The sequence below is a fragment of the Oncorhynchus keta genome, chromosome 9 (genome assembly GCF_023373465.1).
Source record: "Oncorhynchus keta strain PuntledgeMale-10-30-2019 chromosome 9, Oket_V2, whole genome shotgun sequence".
Taxonomy (NCBI): domain Eukaryota; kingdom Metazoa; phylum Chordata; class Actinopteri; order Salmoniformes; family Salmonidae; genus Oncorhynchus; species Oncorhynchus keta.
This window is the reverse complement of record NC_068429.1, coordinates 10,925,433-10,947,932: the sequence shown is the minus strand read 5'-3', so window position 1 is coordinate 10,947,932 and position 22,500 is coordinate 10,925,433. Positions and strand designations below refer to the sequence as shown.

Below are 22,500 nucleotides of genomic sequence, written 5' to 3'. Positions count from 1 at the left end.
AGATTAAGTAGTCAAGCTGAATCTTGAATCTTTGAACACGTTCACATTTTCCTGACGTCAGTTGGTCTAGTTTTCATGACGTTCAAAATCTGTCTGTGCCCTCAAATGAGCAATTAACCTTAAGTGCCTTGCTCATTTAAGTCTCTCCGGATAAGAGCGTCTGCTAAATGACTTATTACATTTACATTGCATTTGAGTAACTTATTTCTTTTGGGAGTGATATGTTTTCAAATTTAAGAAGAGTAGAGATTGAATGTGATTGGTTAAGATGCACACAACCGCAGCACAGATGAACAATGTGCAAGATGACTAATCACAAGACAAATCTGCCCCCCCTCCAAAAAAAAAAAAAAAACAGTAGTTTACACACTTTGTCAATATTTTTATTATTTCATATTAACAGTACTAGGGTGTTGCGAAACCCGATGAAACGGACTGGGGTAAAGGCCAGCCCACCACACATTTTCCGGCAGCCCTAAATGTGCTGTTCCACTGTTATAGAGGCCCTCACTGGTAAAATCCTCAGACCGTCACGCACTGAAAAAATTGGAAATATTCTCCCAGTGAATGCGTGTGTGTGTGTGTGTGTGTATATGCGTGTTATTATCAATGTCGTAGAATGATAGCTCTCCTCTGTCCCTGTCCAGCTGAACTCTGATCCTGTCCTTAACTCTGGAGTTGTGTCTCGCGGGGAGGTAAATGGTTTCAGTATTTGGGCAACTTACTTTATATACATAATCAAAGTCTTCCTTATAATCTGTATTAAAACTGTCAACATGGCTAACACCCCAGACTTCATCTCTAGGATCAGACCTATTGACTGACTCAGTGGCCACACCTGCAAACCAATACTCGTCATCAATCTCAATGTCCCAGCTGTGTGTCCCTGAGGTAAAGCCCTCAGAGCCCATGGCCCATCCCTGGGCTAACCTCTCTGGGTTGTCAGGACACTGCTGGAACTCACCACCCCATACAACGCAATCATCATCCCCCATCCAGGTCATGGAGCAGAGTACCTTTGAGTGTACAGTATTAGGGTCCAGAACCACCGGCGCTGAACAGAGAGAACAGAGACACGCCATGTTAAAACTAAACACAGAACAAAATAAACCATCCGTTCGGCCTACATGTCAAGCGATCATTAAATCTATCTGGAATAAATAACTCACTGTATTCAACAATCTCCTTCATTTTCTCCCAGATTCTGAACATGAGGTTGCCCTGGTGTTTTGCCACATCTATCAGCACTCCTGAAACCCTCACAGGATCAGGCAGTGGGCACTGGGTTCTGGAGTACATTTAAGAGTCATTGCTGCTGTGGGGTTAGGTTCAGAACCACTGAGTAGAGAGAGACAGGAGGCAGATCACTTACCTTTTCATTGTGGCATTGTAGTTCTGCAAAGTAACAAAAAGAGCAGCTTAGCTATCAATGTTATTAACGATCAATCAGTATTCATTGTGGCATCCATCTTTAATATTATTGAATGATTATGGGGACAGACATCTGTACCTGCAGGAATGAGATGTCTTCAGCTTCCAGCTCTTTCTCTATGGCTTTGATTGTGTCTGAAAGTGATGATATCTGTCCACTCATCTCTTCAATCTTCACCTTCATCGTCTGACTCTTCTGCTCCTCTTCCTCCCTCAGGGCAGCTATCTTGGCCTCCTCCTCCTCTCGTAGAAACTGGTGAACCCGCTCAAAGTCCTCCTTAATCGTTTTCTCTGTGTCCTCAGCCTGGCTCTGGAGACAGAGAGCACTTGAACTCTACCTTGGTAACAAGGATGAACAGTCAACTCTGTACAGTTGTTACATCACTCAGCATTCTTACCTTTATATGCGGTGCTGTTTGTGTCACATCACTCAGCATTCTTACCTTTATATGCTGTGCTGTTTGTGTCACATCACTCAGCATTCTTACCTTGATATGCTGTGCTGTTTTATCACAAGTGAGTTTAACTTTCTTAAAGACTTCCAATTTCTCCTGTAAGGACTTCAGGCTAGGCTCGAGTTCCTCCTGGAATTAAACACTAGGTTGTTGTCCAATACCATACCACACACTTATTCCAGTTAAGACTGAATAAAAAATGCTGAGGGATAGTCACTTTGTTACAAAAATTAAAACTCCAGATCACATACCTACGCTCACGAAAAGGAAGTTCATAAATGCATATTGTCAGCAAAAAATGTACTTGTAGGCCTATTGTGTTTTTCACTTTCACAGTGAAGTTGAAATTATTAACTTCCTGCATAACGCCCTGACTTAACAAAATCATTGGTTTACTCTACCTTAAGATCCTGTACAGCTTCATCTATGGGAATGCAGTCATGCTTTTTGCTGTTTGGGGTTTTATGGGTTTCTTGAATCACTTTGAGATACCACACAGATAGGCTGTTCATGCTCCAGACAGAAGAGCTTGAGTTTCTCTCCATGCAGACTTCAGAGCACCGCAGACCCTGCTGAAGCTTTCTGACACCTCTCCTGTAAGAAGGCCTCACATAGGTTCTTAAGAGCCCGGTTATTGGGAGGCTCAGACCTTGACGATCTTCTCCTGCAAACTGGACACTCCTGCCATTCCTTCTCTTTCCAGAATTCTTGCAGACAGGCTATACAGAAGCTGTGGCTACAAGACAGGAGAACAGGATCCTTGAAGATGTCACAGCACACAGGACAGGATAGATCCTCCTCTGGGAGAATCGATTCGCAAGCCATTTTTCTGAATTCGTCAAACTTGTTTCTCTATAATGGTCTGTAATAGCATAAGAAGCCATGTACTTTACCCCTTATTAATAACGCACTAAAGACATTTGGTGTGCTTTCCTCATCTCCTTCAGTATCTGCTTTGAAATGTTGACATTAATCTAGTAATGAGAAATAGATCCTGTCATGTACGTTGTCCTGTTTGAACAGCAGAGAGCTGAACATTAGCTACATTTTAAATGGCTTCACTGACTTTTACTTCCTGTATCACGTGTATGAGGGGAGAACGTTTGCAGTTGTTCTTCTATGATATTATGGCGGTCCACAGAACATACGTTAGAGGTGCATACTGCCACCTACTGTGTGGGGTGAAAACAGGCATTTAATGCAGAAAACATGCAGGGAAACAGCTCAGAGATTTAACGATGCAACTACAAAGGTTCTTAAGATTAATTTAACCTGAAGATACTTTTGGGAAACCGGGCTCTGGTCACTTTGATTGACTACACTTTTCCCAGTGCGTCCTCCAACATCTCCTTGGCCGCAAATGGATCTCCCCCAAAACACATCCTTATCCATGAAACATACTCCAACACCGGAGCAAGGCATTACAAGATCGAGGCATATATTAATTAACACCCTTAGCCCGTTTTGCTCCATTCTCCCATGTTAGTTTTCCACTAATTTCCCTGAACTTTCCTCAACGCACCATCCAACTCAGTGGTTCCGCTTCCACCATCACCTTGACCTTTGCAGTTAGTTTTCTTCCGAGATATAGGCCAAGCATGGATGCGTTCTGAAACTCAAACACACGGTTGTGCAACATTTCCAAAATTCAACGGACCAGAAATACAATGTTTTTAATGCCATTACTGTTGTAACTGTTGAGGGGAGAGTTTTCGTTTCTGTGGGTATCAAATGTATTTCTCACCACTCATTACTGAGTGGATGGTATCGTTTTTACAAACAGTGGTTTTGAGATAAAACGGCCATTCGCTGTTATGCTGGGGCTGGGCGTCCATTGAATCAGGGAATCCGTCCCAAACGCAATGCTTACCTCTGCCCCCTCCCGGTTTGGTGATGAATTTCGAGTGGATCATGGTCAGTGTTGACTATTGTCACAAGTCCGACCAAAGGTGGCTCCCCTTCCCGTTCGGGTGGCGCTCGGCGGTCGCCATCTTAGTCGTCGCCGATCTACTTTGCTGCTACTGATTTCTTTCCTCCCCCTCCTTATATGTTTATTGATAGCACCTGTTTAAGTTTGTAATTAGTTGGGCTTTATTAGTCAGCCGACCCGCCCGTTTCTTTGTGCGGGATTGAATATTGTAACCCTGGTGTTGGTTAGAGACGAACGTGCTGGTGTATAGTGCTGTTATATTTTCGTTCCCCGTATCTGGGGCATTTTGTTTTAAGCACCCAGTGTTTAGTTGGGTAGCCGTGTTGTCACCGTGTGTGCATTAAAAGAGCACTATAAAGAATTCTCAAGTTTCCCTGCGCCTGACTCCACATTCACGACACCCAGTACCTTACACCTATGACATGGGAAACCTTTTCACCCAAACATAATTATAAATGTGCAACTTGCATATTATGTTTGGGTGAAAAGGAGCTTTCCCAAACTTCCCATTCTCAGTGTGAGAGCAGCAGATCTCTGACACAGACACTCATAATGAGCTCCAAACAGAAAATGCTTGTTTGTGAGAAAGGAAATATGTTTTAAAAAATGGTTCTTAAATATACAGTTTTTGAAATCAATTTTTTTTGTATTTCTTTCTGAAAGGTCTGACAAGACAAAATCAAGTTTTGGCTGTTTTTACTTGGTTCTTTGGCTGTCTAGAGTGTTTAAACTGTGAGGGTCAATCTGACCCATACAACAATGGACTTCATTTTTTTTCAGCAAGGACCTGTGCAAATATCTATACGCATGAAAGCCTCCAGGTCAAAATGACCCACAACATGTTTCTATACAAAATCTACAGACATTACACAACACATCAGTGTGTCCACATTTTGAAGTTATGTTCATGACCCTAAATGAGGACAAATTATTTAATTTCAACGAGAAAAAAAAGAGATTAACTAGTATTTTTAGACAACTCAAATGTGGAAATTGGTCAAATTGACCCGCAACATAATAGGATGGTTAAGGAAGTCTAAAGTACTCCACGTGTACTACGACGCATGTCAAATAACAATACATAACTCCAGAAGGTATCATACAGGCTACCAAGATCCTAGGAATATACATCTAGGGAAATCTAAGATGTTCAACACAGATAGAGAAATATGAAAAGGCCAACCGATGTCTAGTTCCACCTCTTTCGCAGTGTGGCACGCGGCACTAACCATCATTCAATCAGACACATCGTGGGCACGGACTACACCTCCTTAGATCCATGGATCTCTTATCACTCTAAACAGGGAATGTCTCACAAGGTCCTTTACAAGTTCTCTAACTACAAACGGACCTCTACTGCCATATGCTCCCGCCTCAATTATCGTATGTTAGTCTACGCCAGACCCACTCACCTAAATTGGACCTGATCCACTGCAGGACTGCGCGTTTACTTTTCAGCACCATCCCAGCCTGCTGATTAGTTGATGATGAACATGTATTGTATTGATGTATTTTATTGACTGTGTTTTGTTATTATGATTTAGTTAGTGTTCCCAATTTTATATTTAAAATGTAAGTTGAACTCCCATTTCAACTTGTTGCTGCCACTTCTACAATGCATCGTCGAAGAACAGTTAAAAGAAAATAAAATATATATTTTATTTTTCGTATTCAACGCGCGCACTGGTCAAAAAGGTCACGTGGTTACAAATTGTCAAACACGGAAGTACAAAATTCGACAAACAAAAAGCTTAGCTAGGAAATGAGAGCATGGAGGGATCTAAATATTAAAATATCGATCATTAAAATCGCTGAACGAAAAGGAAATATAGCTACTTAAAGATTTATGCTAAAGAAAATAATTAAATGATTTTAAATGTATTGCTAGATAGCAATGGATATCGGTATGAAGTTTATCTTCTGCACTGATAGCTAACGTTAATTTTAGCTAGAGAAACATAGCCCGCTATTTTGAAACAGACTTCCTTTTTCAATTTCTAGAGACTAACTAGCAATCCAGTGGGCGTTTATCTTATGATAATTATAATTTCACATCGTTATTAATCCGCTAACGTTAGCGTGCTGATTTTTTTTTTAAGGAGAACAAGTTTAGATAGTTACAATGACTGCTGCAGTGTTTTTTGGGTGTGCGTTCATAGCGTTTGGGCCAGCGTTTTCCCTATTTATTTTCACTATCGCCAAAGATCCATTGCGAGTCATCATTCTAATTGCAGGGTAAGCTATTATGTTATTGTTGATAACTTGTGGATTTGTTATTTCAAGTTGGTTTGACAAATGATAGACCTAGATCAGTGGTTCCTAACTGATCTTTTTTTAAATTTTAAGTTGTGGTGGAACGCACAAAGTACAATTTCGAAATTGGGTAGGGAATATTTTCTCAATGAGAAATGGCCACCTAAATGTATCCCTAATTATTAACCCTATAATTACATCCATAAGTACATACACTCTTTTGAAAAATGTATGTTAAATATGCTATGATAGTGAAATGTTCACTGGTGTGCTTCATTGCATCAACAATGACAACTGTTTCTCTCTCTCTTCAGGGCCTTCTTCTGGCTGGTGTCCTTACTGCTGTCCTCTCTGGTGTGGTTCATAGCCACGAAGGCCACCAATGCCCAGGACCTGACCCTGCAGAAAAACCTGCTCATATTTGGCAGTATTTTCTCAGTCATACTGCAGGAGGTGTTCCGCTTCGCATACTACAGGCTGCTCAGGTCAGCATACACACATCTCATTCTCTTGCTGTCTTTATCATGCTATGTCACTCTGGCAGGGGTCCTCAACTCTTACCCTAAGAGGTGTGGAGCCTGCTGGTTTTATGTTCTACCTGATCATTAATTGCACCCACCTGGTGTGCCAGGTCTAAATCAGTCCCTGATTAGAGGGGAACAATGAAGACAAGCACTGGAACTGGTCCAGAGTTGGGTTTGAGGGCTTTATGTCTTGTCTGTCTTGCTGTGTCTCTTTCTTGTCATGTCTCTCATTGTTTCTGTCTGTGTGTCTTTGTCTGTGTGTCTTGCTTACTGAAGTCATAGAAGCACATCTAGGATCAGTTTAGCCTTTTAGATTATAGTAAATAAGATTACATAAACAGGATGGCCCTGATCCAAGACCATACTCTGTGTGAATGTGAGTCCTAGTCTGTTAAATCCATTATAAACCACCTCAAATCAACCTGTACATATTACCTCGACTAACCTGTAACCGGTACCCCCTGTATACAGCCTCACTACTTCAGTTTATTTTAGTAAATACTTTCTTAACACTTATTTTTCTTAACTGCATTGTTGGTTAAGGGCTTTTCACCTGTTGTATTTGGTGCATGTGACAAATAAAATGTGATTTCTTTATACAGCACATTTCAAACATGGAATGCAACATAATGTGCTTTCACAGAAAGAAAAAAACTATGAAAAACAATTCAAATAAATACTGAAATATTTACTACACAACAAATGTAAGAGGACAAAAAAAAAAAAAAAAAAAAATGAAAGACTAAAAAGCACATTTCTTTTAAATATGTCTACAGTTTTGTCCCCCCCCCCTCCCCTCCCTCCCTAGGTTATCTGGCAGGCTGTTCCAGAGGCTGGAGGCATAGTAACTAAAGGCTGCTTCTCCATGCCTCTTGGTCCTAGGCTTTGGGATAGTTAAAAGGCCAGTGCCTGAGGAATCTACTGGGTACATAACTTAAAAGCATGTCTGACATGTGCACAATCGTGGAATCTTAAAAAATCTTAAACATGTATTCTAAAACTCAGAGGCAGCCAGTGCAGAGACCTTAAAACCGGTGTAATGTGTGCTCGTTGTCTGGTCTTGGTCAGTGCCTGTTTTGCAGTTGACCAATGGCTTTCTTGGGTAGACCAGACAGGAGAGCATTGCAGTAGTCAAGCCTGCTTGTAATAAAAGCACGGATGAGTCTCTATCAGCCTGAGAGAGAAACGGCTGCACCGTGGCAATGTCCCTCAGTTAGTTAAAAAGCTATTTTGTTCACATTCCTAATGTGTGCTTCAAAATTGAGTTCAGAATCCAAAATAACACCTAGGTTTTTTACCTGGTGTTTTGTCATCATTGCCCATGAATGAAAATATACTCCCAGATTCTCTCTGTGCTTTGACTCCAATAAGTCACTCTGTCTTTTCTTGATTCAGCTGCTCACTATATGTCTGCTGCAGAGAGACGAAAGAGCTTGAGCAAATTAGTTTTGATTTCTCATGGAAATAAGTGTTGAACATGTTGGCTAGTTATTTAAAAAGATGGAGAACAAGCTATAGGATGAAAAATACTGACATTGTGGTGCCGGTACAACTGACTAGCGCTAACTAATGCTACCTACAGCAGTGTTAGCTACTTGGAGTCAAATATTTATATATATATATATATATCACCCTTCCCCCACAAATAAATAAATAATAATATTGCAATGTGTAACAGTATAGATTATTTCCCCCCTTCACTATGACTTAACAGGCCTGCCCAGGCATCAATGTACAACCAGGGGAGTATTCACTAGGAAGTAAACAGGCTCAATAGGTGAGGGACTTACCTGAATTTGTCCAATAAGAAACATTTATTTTTGTTTTGATTTCTTTGCAAATCGGTTTTCCTACACTTTGTATGACCAGGGATGAGGAAGCTGTTGTGCAGTATACATGTCAACATCTTAGCCGTTTTACAGCGTCCACAGTTATGGTGTCATAAATCCTGTTGGTGTGACTTCTAAATGGAGAATTCTCAGACTCAAGTGTTTTAATAGTTACACGTACAGGGTTGCAGGTGTGATTGCAGGATACAGTGAAAATCTGCAATGTTTTATCGGAGCCCAAGGCAGGTCACCATCTGCCGGCGCCATTCTTAGCCATATCTGACTACAAAGTAAATACTCATCAGTACAAGTTGTATTTAAGGTCTGTAGGCTACATTGTTACTTTTTTCAGAACACAAAAACACGGATATTTTTGTGATAACGTTTCCACTGTGTTACTGCTATTAACATCTTATTTCCACTGTATCATCAGGAAGGCAAATGAGGGACTGGCAGCCATCAGTGAAGAAGATGGCCCCCCCCTTTCAGTCCGAGAAATGGCCTATGGTATACCATTATCTTTACGTTTTATTTACTTTAACATATTAATTAAATACTTAATTAACTGATTTAAATATGTGACCGTTTGTGTGTGTATATAGTCACATGACAGACAACTATCATCTTACTTGGCTTTAAGAACACCTCCTCTTTATGTTGACCATTCAGTGTTGTATTACCACTGTGGGCCAATCGGGTATGATTTTGGAAGTGCATGTAGCCTATCATTGTCAGCGGAATGCTAGGTGATTTGAGTTTGACTAATCTGCTGGCTGGTGCTCAACACTGAACTAATCTTACCCTCTACCGCTGTGATTGTTGACAGGTGAACCCAGGCAAAGATTAATGACCGTACTAAACTCCCATTAACCTGTCTAGGACTAGAAGGGCGCCAAATTCAAAGCAACAAAAATCTCATAATTAAAATTCCCCATATCGCATACAAGTTTTTTACACCATTTTAAAGATACATTTCTCGTTAATCCAGCCACGGTGTCAGATTTAAAAAATAATTTATGTTAGGTCACCACTAAGCCACAGAAAAACACAGCCATTTATTCCAGCCAAAGAGAGGAGTCACAAAAAGCAGAAATAGAGAAAATTAATCACTAACCTTTGATCTTCATCAGATGACACTCATAGGACTTCATGTTACACAGTACATTAATGTTTTGTTTGATAATGTTCATATTTATGTAAAAAAAAAAAAATCAGAGTTTACATTGGCGCGTTACGTTCAGTAGTTCTAAAACATTGTGCAGCGAGCCACATCAATTTACAGAAATACTCATAATAAACATTGATAAAGATAATATTATACATGGAACTTTAGATAAACTTCTCCTTAATGCAACCGCTGTGTCAGATTTCAAAAAAACTTTACAGAGAAAGCAAACCATGCAATAATCTGAGTACAGCCTTTAGACAACAAAGCAGCCAAAAAGATACCCGCAATATTGGTTAGTCAACATTATCCAGAAATAGCATTTTAAATAATGATTTACCTTTGATCTTCAACAGAATATGCTCCCAGGAATCCCAGTTCCACCATAAATGTTTGATTTGTTCGATAATGTCCATCAGTTATGTCCAAATATCTTCATTTGTTAGGGCGTTTGGTAAACAAATCCAAAAGCGCGTTCAGGTCGCGCCGAACGTCGGACGAAAAGTTTAAAAAGTTCCATTACAGCCCATTGAAACATGCCAAACTAAGTATGGAATCAATCTTTAGGATGTTTTTAACATAACTTCATTAATGTTCCAACCGGACAATTCCTTTGTCTGTACAAATGAAGTAGAACGTAGCTACATGAGCGCGCCAGACCTAGGCTGTGGCACTCTGCCAGACCACTCACCCGATGAGCTCTTATGAGCCCCCCCTTTAGAGTAGAATCCTCAAAACAGGTTCTAAATACTGTTGACATCTAGTGGAAGCCTTGGGAAGTGAAACAACTAATATCCCACTGTATCTTCAATGGGGGCTGAGTTGAAAAACTACAAACATCATTTTCTAAGTTTTTTGCCTGCCATATGAGTTATGTTATACTCACAGACATCATTCAAACCGTTTTAGAAACTTCAGTGTTTTTTCTATCCAAATTTACTAATTATATGCATATTCTAGCTTTTCCGGCTGAGTAGCAGGCATCTTAATTTGGGCACGCTTTTCATCCAAGCTACCCAATACTGCCCCCTACCCAAAGAAGTTAAACCTCAATATTAAGTATTTGTAATTTCATACACCCATGTGTATCTGTATGGTTATTTTGATCTGGACAGCTAATATGGTTACTTCTAGGACTAGTCTTTCTAAGGAAATGGCAAAGGCCAGTATTTATGATCATGTACCTTGGCATTGAGGCATAAAGTGAGTCAGAGCCAGATTTCAAATGTCTCTTCTCTAATCAGATCTTTGTGTTGTTAGCACAATAAAATGTACCCAACCCTGCATAATTCTCTGATGTGCAAACACTCTTGAGACCTGCTTGTCTAAATAAAACACAGCAGAGGTGAAATGTAAGTGGAAGCTCACTGTAGTGAACATTATTGTCGGTTTTTGATATGATTTAAATGATTTTTGTAATCAACATTGAGAATCTATTTATTGATGAGATTTAATGCTACAAGAAACTCTCAAAGCTCTTGATCGACAACTTGATCAAAATGTCACAGAAAATACTCAAATAATGTTAATTATATACTGCATGTCTAGTCATTGACTGTGCTGTTGACTATGTAGGCCTAGCAGTTGATTGTGCTGATGTTGACTATGTAGGTCTAGCAGTTGACTGTGCTGATGTTGACTTATGTAGGTCTAGCAGTTGACTGTGCTGATGTTGACTATGTAGGCCTAGCAGTTGACTGTGCTGATGTTGACTATGTAGGCCTAGCAGTTGACTGTGCTGATGTTGACTATGTAGGTCTAGCAGTTGACTGTGCTGATGTTGACTATGTAGGCCTAGCAGTTGACTGTGCTGATGTTGACTATGTAGGCCTAGCAGTTGACTGTGCTGATGTTGACTATGTAGGCCTAGCAGTTGACTGTGCTGATGTTGACTATGTAGGTCTAGCAGTTGACTGTGCTGATGTTGACTATGTAGGCCTAGCAGTTGACTGTGCTGATGTTGACTATGTAGGCCTAGCAGTTGACTGTGCTGATGTTGACTATGTAGGTCTAGCAGTTGACTGTGCTGATGTTGACTATGTAGGCCTAGCAGTTGACTGTGCTGATGTTGACTATGTAGGCCTAGCAGTTGACTGTGCTGATGTTGACTATGTAGGTCTAGCAGTTGACTGTGCTGATGTTGACTATGTAGGCCTAGCAGTTGACTGTGCTGATGTTGACTATGTAGGTCTAGCAGTTGACTGTGCTGATGTTGACTATGTAGGTCTAGCAGTTGACTGTGCTGATGTTGACTTATGTAGGTCTAGCAGTTGACTGTGCTGATGTTGACTATGTAGGCCTAGCAGTTGACTGTGCTGATGTTGACTATGTAGGCCTAGCAGTTGACTGTGCTGATGTTGACTATGTAGGCCTAGCAGTTGACTGTGCTGATGTTGACTATGTAGGTCTAGCAGTTGACTGTGCTGATGTTGACTATGTAGGCCTAGCAGTTGACTGTGCTGATGTTGACTATGTAGGCCTAGCAGTTGACTGTGCTGATGTTGACTATGTAGGTCTAGCAGTTGACTGTGCTGATGTTGACTATGTAGGCCTAGCAGTTGACTGTGCTGATGTTGACTATGTAGGCCTAGCAGTTGACTGTGCTGATGTTGACTATGTAGGTCTAGCAGTTGACTGTGCTGATGTTGACTATGTAGGCCTAGCAGTTGACTGTGCTGATGTTGACTATGTAGGTCTAGCAGTTGACTGTGCTGATGTTGACTATGTAGGTCTAGCAGTTGACTGTGCTGATGTTGACTATGTAGGTCTAGCAGTTGACTGTGCTGATGTTGACTATGTAGGCCTAGCAGTTGACTGTGCTGATGTTGACTATGTAGGCCTAGCAGTTGACTGTGCTGATGTTGACTATGTAGGTCTAGCAGTTGACTGTGCTGATGTTGACTATGTAGGCCTAGCAGTTGACTGTGCTGATGTTGACTATGTAGGTCTAGCAGTTGACTATGTAGGCCTAGCAGTTGACTGTGCTGATGTTGACTATGTAGGTCTAGCAGTTGACTGTGCTGATGTTGACTATGTAGGTCTAGCAGTTGACTGTGCTGATGTTGACTATGTAGGTCTAGCAGTTGACTGTGCTGATGTTGACTATGTAGGTCTAGCAGTTGACTGTGCTGATGTTGACTATGTAATAATAATAATATAATATATGCCATTTAGCAGACGCTTTATCCAAAGCGACTTACAGTCATGTGTGCATACATTCTACGTGGGTGGTCCCGGGATCGAACCCACTGGCTGATGCTCTTGAGCTACAGGACCACCTAGGTCTAGCAGTTGCCTGTGCTGATGTTGACTATGTAGGTCTAGCAGTTGACTGTGCTGATGTTGACTATGTAGGTCTAGCAGTTGACTGTGCTGATGTTTACTATGTAGGCCTAGCAGTTGACTGTGCTGATGTTGACTATGTAGGTCTAGCAGTTGACTGTGCTGATGTTGACTATGTAGGTCTAGCAGTTGACTGTGCTGATGTTGACTATGTAGGTCTAGCAGTTGACTGTGCTGATGTTGACTATGTAGGTCTAGCAGTTGACTGTGCTGATGTTTACTATGTAGGCCTAGCAGTTGACTGTGCTGATGTTGACTATGTAGGTCTAGCAGTTGACTGTGCTGATGTTGACTATGTAGGTCTAGCAGTTGCCTGTGCTGATGTTGACTATGTAGGTCTAGCAGTTGACTGTGCTGATGTTGACTATGTAGGTCTAGCAGTTGACTGTGCTGATGTTGACTATGTAGGCCTAGCAGTTGACTGTGCTGATGTTGACTATGTAGGTCTAGCAGTTGACTATGTAGGCCTAGCAGTTGACTGTGCTGATGTTGACTATGTAGGTCTAGCAGTTGACTGTGCTGATGTTGACTATGTAGGTCTAGCAGTTGATAGTTTGTCTGTCTATCTCTAAAGTGGCTGGACTGGGCTTTGGCATCATGAGCGGAGCCTTCTCCATGATCAACACTCTCTCTGACTCTCTGGGCCCAGGGACAGTGGGCATGTTTGGAGACTCCCAGTACTACTTCATCACCTCAGGTATGTGTCTGTCTGTCAGGGTTTGCACAAGGTGCTTAAAGTACTTGAATTTGGCACTCTGAAAAAGTACTGGAATAACTTATAAATCAGACATTTTCTCAAGTTGGTACTTGAAAAGTACTTGATTTAAAATGTGAGGCGAACAGAAAATGATCAAATATGGTAATAAGAAAAAATGTATTGGTCGTACGAATTCATTTCTACCGAGTTTTATTTCCTCACATTTTTTGCATTCTGCTCGTCAGGCAAGCATGCTCATTCCACTCACACTGCCACTCAGCCAGGCAGGTACAGAACTGACTGATTAGGTACTGACTGCTAAAATGCCTGGCAAATATAGATTCAACCTTGCCTTTTGTGCGTATGGAAAGTTTCTCGGGATGATTTTTCAGCTCTTGAAACTCGGGACCAACACTTTACCTGGTGTGTTTTTATATTTTTGTTCAGTCTGGTTAACCTACCATTTTTTTACTGCTACATCACTGTGCGATATTGCGCTTTATCAAGCGGCAGCCTTGGTCCTGCCATTCTGGTGGACATTCACATCCACTTTTCCTCACACAGCTCACCCGCCCTTCTCCCGTCCGGCGACACCACTAAAGCTGCCAGTCGGAAGCAAGATGTTTTTTCGTAGCTCTTAAGTAGTAAATTCCCGACTGCCTGATTTTTTTTTTTAAATTTTTTTTTAAAATAATTTTTTAAACACAATAGTCATGAAGCTGTTAATGTGAATAAGTGTTTTTACCAGTAGGCAAATCAAATGTTATGTCACATGCGCCGACTACAACAGCTGTAGACAGTGAAATGCTTACTTTACAAGCCCTTAACCAACAATGCAGTTTTAAGAAAATACCTTCAAAAAAGTAAGATAAAAATAAGAAAGAGCAGCTGGAAAATAACAATGGCGAGACTATATACTGGGGTGGCAGGGTAGCCTAGTGGTTAGAGCGTTGGACTAGTAACCGGAAGGTTGCAAGTTCAAACCCTCGAGCTGACAAGGTACAAATCTGTCGTTCTGCCCCTGAACAGGCAGTTAACCCACTGTTCCTAGGCCGCCATTGAAAATAAGAATGTGTTCTTAACTGACTTGCCTAGTTAAATAAAGGTTTAAAAAATTTAAAAATATATTTTAGAAATACAGGGGCCACTGGTACAATGTGCGAGGCCGCCGGTGTCGAGGTAATTGAGGAAACATGTAGGTGCGGGGGTGCAGCAATGCAAATAGTCTGGGTAGCCAAAACTCTGCTCATCATTACACTATCAGTACTGACTTACTACTCATGTATATAGTATAGAACTTACATGGTTACCTTTTTTTTTTTCATGAGGTTGTGTTACTCCCATCTGGTGGTGACTAGAAACAATTGCATAATAGGAACTATTAGAAATTGATAGTCCTGGAAAATAAATATTAGTGCTTGAAAAAGTATTTAAGTCCTTTAATTTGACTTGCCACTATTGTCTGTACGATCACTGGTCTGTCTGGCAGCCTTTATATTCCTGTGGAAGTTCCTCATAATCTCTACTTGTTGTATACTGTCTACACCCGAGCCTTGTATTACTTTGCAATCATTGTGTGCTTGTCATGAATAGACAAGTATAGAATAGCTTTTGCACACTTAACTTCTTTAGCACAATGTAAAAGGAAAAGGACTTGAGTACACACTTTGTGTACTAGCAACAAAACAAATGAAGTGCGCCACTTCTGTGACTGATAACCTCTTTGACCTTTGCCCCCCTGTAGCCCTGATGACCCTGGCGCTGACGATGCTCCACACCTTCTGGGGGGTGGTGTTCTTTGAGGGCTGTGAGAGGAAGAGATGGTGGGTGATCGCTGTGGTGCTCTGTGTCCACCTGATGGTCTTCAGCCTGGTGAGTGTAGACACACAGGGTTGGTTGTTTAGCGAAAGAAAACGACTCGTGCGCAACGTTTGGCTTAGATTGTTGACAACATGTAAATTATATTTTGTCTCCAAACATAAATGCATTTGCACTTGTTCTCTCAAATACATTGTTACAGTTGTTGGTTAGCTAGCTGGCTAATTTTAGCCATATTAACATTTCACATGAAATCAGTCAAAACGCATCAAAACAAGACATGGGTATCAATAGCAAGATACAACTAGCTGAAACGAGCCCCTTACGATTCCCCACATTGCGGTAGCTTGTCGTTATTGCTAGCTGTCTGACCGCTCAGAATCGTGACGTTGTCAACCAACCTGTCTGTCACCCATGACATCATGAGTTGCACTAGCATGAATCAGTCACAGGAGGGGGTTGTTAGCTTGTGTTTAACAACTCTATACCTGACTGTATTGTCCATTTTTGAAGCAATTTGACAAAAAATACAGCTAAAGACTGAATGAGTTAGTTTCTTATTAATTTCAGAATTTGTTGAATGGATTCCTCATAAATCCTAATTGTGTTTGTATTAAATATTTTATATGATAAGTCGTGCATAAATGAGACTGGCAATTCATTTTCTAGAGATTGACACACCATTTTAGAGGACCATGTTGTAGATGAACAATCTCCTCCAGTCTCACACAAAAAAAAACAGCACTGTATTCAGACCACAGTGTCACAGAAATATAGTCGTTCATTATATACATGCTAATGATTTTGTAGCGTTTCAAATGACACCCTATTCCCTATATAGCGCACTACTTTTTACAAGGGGGCCCTGATGAAAAGTAGTATACTATATAGGTGGGGAACAGCGTGCCATTTGGAACGTAGACACTGGCTTGACCAGAGAACCTGAGCCTGGACATCTTTCTAGAACACCACACAGGAATGTTCTGTTCTCCCTCTATAAGGGATTGTACTCATTCAGGGGGAAGTTTTAGGATGTGCTTCCCCTCCCCCAATCCTAACCTTAACCATTAGTGGGGGGAAATCCTGAAGATCAGTGTCCTAGGGGCAACTTCACCCTACACTGATTATACTGCAGGCACCGAAGGCTCTCGTTTACCAAGGGTTACAGAGCTCATTATATTAATGCTGCTACTACCAATGTGATGAGTGTGGTCTGGGGCTCCAATCAAGTGTTCTCATGTCATGCTTAGGACACTTTTTTTTGTCAAAGACAGAAAAATGGTTAATGAATAACATCTGAATAAATTGTGACTTATGATTCTCTGTTTTATCATCCTGAGTGGCATCTGCATTCATTAAAATAAAAAAGCAGTATATTTGTATTGCTTTTATGAATAATTTCCCAGAATATGTTTAAAGTCTCTGCTCGTCGTAGACATGCATTTGGTGTTTAGCTAATAATCTTTCATGTTCAGTAGAGGATAAATGTTTTTTTAAACCGAGTGAACTCTCAATTACGAATTTGTTTTCATTTTCCATTGCAGAATGTTTTGCTACGCGGTGCCGTAAGTGAACACAGCCCTGATTTTTCTTGAATCTGGTTTTCAATCTCTCATGGTATCTCTCTCTCTCTCTCGGTGCCAGTCTCTGTTGAACCCGTTCTACGTGGGCAGCATTCTCCCGGTCTACGCCATCATGCTGCTGATGGCCGTCTGGGCCTTCTTCTCCTCCGGTGGCTCCCTGCACAACATCACTCTTCTCTGGACGTGTAAGACCCACCTCAAGCCTATCTGATACAGCAGATGTACTAAGCCCTGGGTCCTGTTCATGTCACTCCATTGGAGCATTGGTAGACGATCTGTCGTTAAACAGATTCGTTCCATCTCCTCTCTGCTGCTGCTCCTCCCCAAGTCATTGTTCTCAGTCAACTTGCCTTTGTAAAATAAGGATTAGTTCAAATATAAATGAGCCACTTGGCTGAAATAAACAATGAAACCATTGAGGTTATGTTCATGTGGACTGGCACTCTTCTTGTAATTTAGAATGTACCTCTTGGTCCGTAAGAGTGGGCCTGATGACACCGCTTTTATATGTGCATAATACACGCAGGTCTCCCTTGTTATGTTGAGGTCAGAAGACCTCTTTTACGTCATTAAAATGCCCTTTCTACTGAATTGAATGTCCACTATCACCATGGTAATATTTGACAGATAGGTGATTGGTGCCGTATATGAACCATATAAGCCCACAGCAGCTGAACCTTTTTTATTAAGTAGAGATATATAAAGTGGCACCGACGCACCAAAGTGTGGTGGATCCTCAACTGGTCAGGAGCAAATCAAACCCTGTTCAATTTGGTCGTGGTTGGTCACAAGTTGTATAGTCAAGTGGCGTTAAGACCACATGTTAATCAGTCATCAAACATGCCAAGCTTGTGACTTACTACCTAAACAGCATAACTGTATCAGGTCAATGTCATCTTAATTAGAAAGTACTTCTTGACCCCTACCATACTGAAGTTATTTTTGTCTGTCTGTTTTGCAGGTAGGAAAGGTAATGCGGAGACGTCGTCATAATTCACATTCCATGTTGATCTCTGAGGTCGAAGGGCAATAGGAGCTTCTGTCGCTGCAGTGCTGTGTACAAACCAAAGCAGCCAATCAAGAGATGACACAGTCTCCACATCAACCAATCTCCACATAATATGGATGGGCTGAATCAGAGCCCGGAAATCAGCACTTCACTGACCAATAGAGCTGACAAAGGGAAATCCTTCATACTGTATATAGCTTGAATGACACTAGTTTACACACACGTAGACATGTGTAAGCTTTTTTTCAATGCAAGGAAACAACCTTTTTTTTTTCGTTCTTTGTCTCTTCGCAGATTTAGCTTTTGTGTGGACTTTTAATCAATCCACTCCCTTGCGTCAATTATTGATCTTCGGTTTACTGAATTATGATTTTATTTTTAAGAATGATCATTTGTTAATGTATTACGAAGGGCAGAGCAGCACAAATCAAATGTCATTTGTTATGTGCTGAATACAACAGTGAAATGCTGACTTACAAGCCCTTAACCAACAATCCAGTTTGAAGAAAAATATGCTTTTTTTTTAAATAGCTAAGTAAAACAATAAGAAATAAAAGTAACAAATAATTAAAGAGCAGCAGTAAAAATAACAATCGCGAGGCTATATACAGAGGGTACCGTTACAGAGTCGATGTGCGGGGGCACCGGTTAGTCAAGGTATCTGTACAGGTAGCTAGAGTTAAAGTGCAACAGACTTTTGGCTCTGGTCAAAGAAAGATTCTTCACCAGGGATTCCCAATTTTTGTTTGTAGCCTCAACCTCATTTCAATGTTTTTATTTTATTTTTAATTACGACCCACCATTTTTTATTTATATATATATAATTATGTAATCAATGGACAATGTTAACTTTTTTTATTTGGTCAATGACAGTCTTACAGATCAGTCTGACTGTATTTTTGACTGTATTTTAATCTGAAAACCATATGGTTTGAATTGACTGAAATGTATTAGGAAATGCAGAAGATCATCAGGCAATAATGTATGATCTTCTGTGTAGAAAATAACCTTGGAAGAAAACTGCCTTTAACCCAGGTTCTATGAACCAATCACCAATTATCGATCGTGACCCCCACTTTCAAATCCCCTAGTTTGGGAAACCCTATTATACACACATACAACGGTATGCAACATCACTATATTATGCATTATCTGCCCTGGCAGACACTGCCATGTGTAGTACACATCACAGGAGGTTGGTGGCACCTTAATTGGGGAGGACGGGCTCGTGGTAATGGCTAACGCTGAATCAGTGGAATGTTTTCAAATACATCAACCTAAATGTTTGATGCCGTTCCATTTAGCTCCATTCCAGACATTATGAGCCATCCTCCCCTCAGCAGCCCCCACTGGTACACATTATGTAAGGTATTTTAATGTTTTTATTATGCAAATAAAATGATAATGTTCTTGACCTTGATCCACCAAATACAGGTGAAAAAGACGACGGAATCATATTCACTAGACACTAAACGATGCGGGACTACCTGAACCAATAAGAAACTTGTTTTTGTTGCGAAACGTTTTTCTACGGTGTGCACTAATGAATATGACCGTACTCTAATAGTATTACGGTCGGTCACAAAACGGTGGCCTTTTTTACTCTACAACTGAGTGGTTATAGAGTAAAAATAATTCTTACTACCATCGGCAGCAATACCACAGAGTTTTGTATCTTTTTTTTTTTTTTTTTACCTCTGGGTCATCACAAAGTGTCTCAGAGTAGGACTTCTGCTGATCTAGGATTTTTGTTTTTGTCTTTTTGATCATAATGAATAGGATTATATGGACAGGGAAGACCTGATCTCAGATCAGCACCATATAGGCCCTGGTGGCTTTTAAAGGCAATTTCTGTTTGAGCCAACGTGCAGTGTTTACCATGAATGTGATCTCTGCGAACAGCGGGAACTTTGCCTTTAAAAGCTGAGTTGTCTAAAACCTGCGATTTGATTGACCCTTGTAAATGTACCTTTTTTTGTATTTTACCACAAAAGCTGCCTGGCCAAGTGTCTTGGACAATACTTGTTAAGATGACAGCTTGTTGCATACAGCGTTTTATAAACTGGGTGGTTCGAGGCATGAATGCTGATTGGCTGACAGCCACGGGTATGACAAAACATTTATTTTTACTCTAATTACTTTGATTACCAGTTTATAATAGCAATAAAGCACCTCGGGGGTTTGTGGTATATGGGCTCTGCTTTGTGTCGTGCCTAAGAACACTCCTTAGCTGTGGTATATTGGCCATATACCACACCCCACTTGTGCCTTTTTGCTTAAAAATAGCCTTTCGGGGCCTCCCGGGTGGCGCAGTGGTAGAGCGCCAGTTGTGCCACCAGAGACTCTGGGTTCGCGCCCAGGCTCTGTCGTAACCGGCCGCGACCGGGAGGTCCGTGGGGCGACGCACAATTGGCCTAGCGTCGCCCGGGTTAGGGAGGGTTTGGCCGGTAGGGAAATCCTTGTCTCATCGCGCACCAGCGACTCCTGTGGCGGGCCGGGCGCAGTGCGTGCTAACCAAGGTTGCCAGGTGCACGGTGTTTCCTCCGACACATTGGTGCGGCTGGCTTCCGGGTTGGATGGCGCTGTGTTAAGAAGCAGTGCGGCTTGGTTGGGTTGTGTATCGGAGGACGCATGACTTTCAACCTTCATCTCTCCCGAGCCCGTACGGGAGTTGTAGCGATGAGACAAGATAGTAACTACTAACAATTGGATACCACGAAAAAGGGGTAAAAAAAAATTAAAAAGTCTTTCCACACGATCGTGCTGGCCAGCTCTGGTATTTTCTTTTCACACGAACTGTCCTTTCAAGCACGGTTCCAGCCACTATGATCGGTTTAGTGTGAAAGGGAATTAGTCTCGATGTTGCCATTTTGAATGGCTCGAGTTATTTATGATCCCCAATTGGCCAGTTACTCCATTTTAAACCCATAGTTTCACCAGCTTTCCTAATGAAAGAGTTGAGATGGGCTCAGCTCACCCCAATACATTAAAGTCTCAGCAGTTTATATTACCTGTTGATGGACGACAGGGTTTACTAATATATCATTTCAATAACTATTGATGGACGACAGGGTTTACTAATATATCATTTCAAGAACTATTGATGGACGGCAGGGTTTTCTGACATACAGCCACGTCAATGCAGGTCCTCCATTGATTTCATTATTGTAGTTTTCTTCTTTTTTTAAAATGTTTTTTTGATGGCTTGCTTTCTGCATATGTACCTGTGTTGTAAGTGTGATTGACTGGTGCTGTCTTAATACTGGGGGGGAGGTGGGGGGGGGGCAAAAGGTTAATGGTTTGGTAGACTTGTTTATCAGTTTATCAGTCGAGCAATGGAGAGTTGCCACGGTCTTTTTATTTTCTTTGCGTAGTTTGGTTGGTGAACCATTGTTCAGCCAGAAACCATTGCCAACCGCCAGGCACCAGCTCAAACAACCCTGCAATACAGTTTGTGCCCCAAACATCACCCTGTTCCCATGTAGTGCACTATTTATGACTAGATCCTTATGGGCCCTGGTCATAAGTAGTGAACTACAAAGGGAATAGGATGACGTTTGGGACGTAGTGTAAATCAGGAACCGTGTTCCTGACTACGCTGAGAGATGGCAGCGCTACCTCGTTGTGAAGTCACACTGAAGTGACCACACACACACACACCAGCACTCACATTGTGGACAAATCCCACTGACGCACTACTGGTGTAGTGAAGGGCGATCCAGCACTCCTAAGATTGTGCACATCTACAATGGTTTTTAAAATCCCTGACACGTGGCATACGCCGCCACAATCTTTCCAATGATGTTTCCAAGTATGTTTTATTTGTGTTGTATACGGTGGTCTTACTCACGTCTGTGTAGGAGTGTTAGTGGACCATGAGTCCCCAACAATTGGTAAGTCACACCGAGCGGATTGTCAGGAAATGGATTGCACCGACTGTCCCTTATTTCATGTTGTTGGAATTCCAGCACATTCGCTGTCATTGTTTTGTGCTGATAACATGTTGGGAAGGCAGAAACTGGGAATCTACCTCCGAAGAATGAGGGAGAATGTTTGCTCGATACCAAATGTCTTGTCTTATTGTATTGTCTGAGTTGACTCAATTTCCAAAATTCTGTAATTCTGATTATACTACTTCCAGTTTGATTACCTAAGCCACCTATCCATCTTTGCATGTGAATTTCTCATCATTGATGCTTATATGGATTTTGATCAATTAACTATTATGATCCTATAATGGTATAAAGAATGTATCAATAAATCTGCCAAATGGGAATAAATTCTTGTTGTGCATATCATTGACAGGACTCCATTCCACATAATAGTAAATTCATACTGTAGCTTAAGTATGGCCTGGTTTTCCAGACTTGTAACGTTTTTATTTCACCAGGCAAGTCCGTTAAGAACAAATTCTTAATGACTGCCTCCCCCTCCCCTAACCTGGACAGACAGACCAAGGTTCAA

General features: G+C 41.2%; 1 protein-coding gene and 1 pseudogene across 1 annotated transcript; one reads left to right on the top strand and one right to left on the bottom strand.

The window, feature by feature from the left end:
* Positions 1-367: 367 nt before the first annotated feature.
* Positions 368-4,199, bottom strand: LOC118372052 (E3 ubiquitin-protein ligase TRIM35-like; annotated as a pseudogene).
* A 1,330-nt stretch (positions 4,200-5,529) lies between these two features.
* On the top strand, positions 5,530-22,329 carry zgc:114200 (Gamma-secretase subunit Aph-1b-like). The gene is made up of 7 exons (XM_035757809.2): positions 5,530-6,051; positions 6,384-6,554; positions 8,856-8,929; positions 13,504-13,626; positions 15,371-15,498; positions 17,089-17,212; positions 17,989-22,329. Exons 1-7 carry the CDS (start codon positions 5,939-5,941, stop codon positions 18,018-18,020), a joined length of 765 nt encoding a protein of 254 aa, XP_035613702.1. The 5' UTR covers positions 5,530-5,938; the 3' UTR covers positions 18,021-22,329.
* The last annotated feature ends 171 nt before the right edge of the window (positions 22,330-22,500 follow it).

Excerpts from the sequence above, each read along its gene's own strand:
- zgc:114200 (XM_035757809.2), top strand. The coding sequence starts at position 5,939 with ATGACTGCTGCAGTGTTTTTTGGGTGTGCGTTCATAGCGTTTGGGCCA. Across the intron at positions 6,555-8,855 it reads GCATACTACAGGCTGCTCAG|GAAGGCAAATGAGGGACTGG; the intron begins GTCAGCATACAC and ends CTGTATCATCAG. Across the intron at positions 17,213-17,988 it reads CATCACTCTTCTCTGGACGT|GTAGGAAAGGTAATGCGGAG; the intron begins GTAAGACCCACC and ends TCTGTTTTGCAG.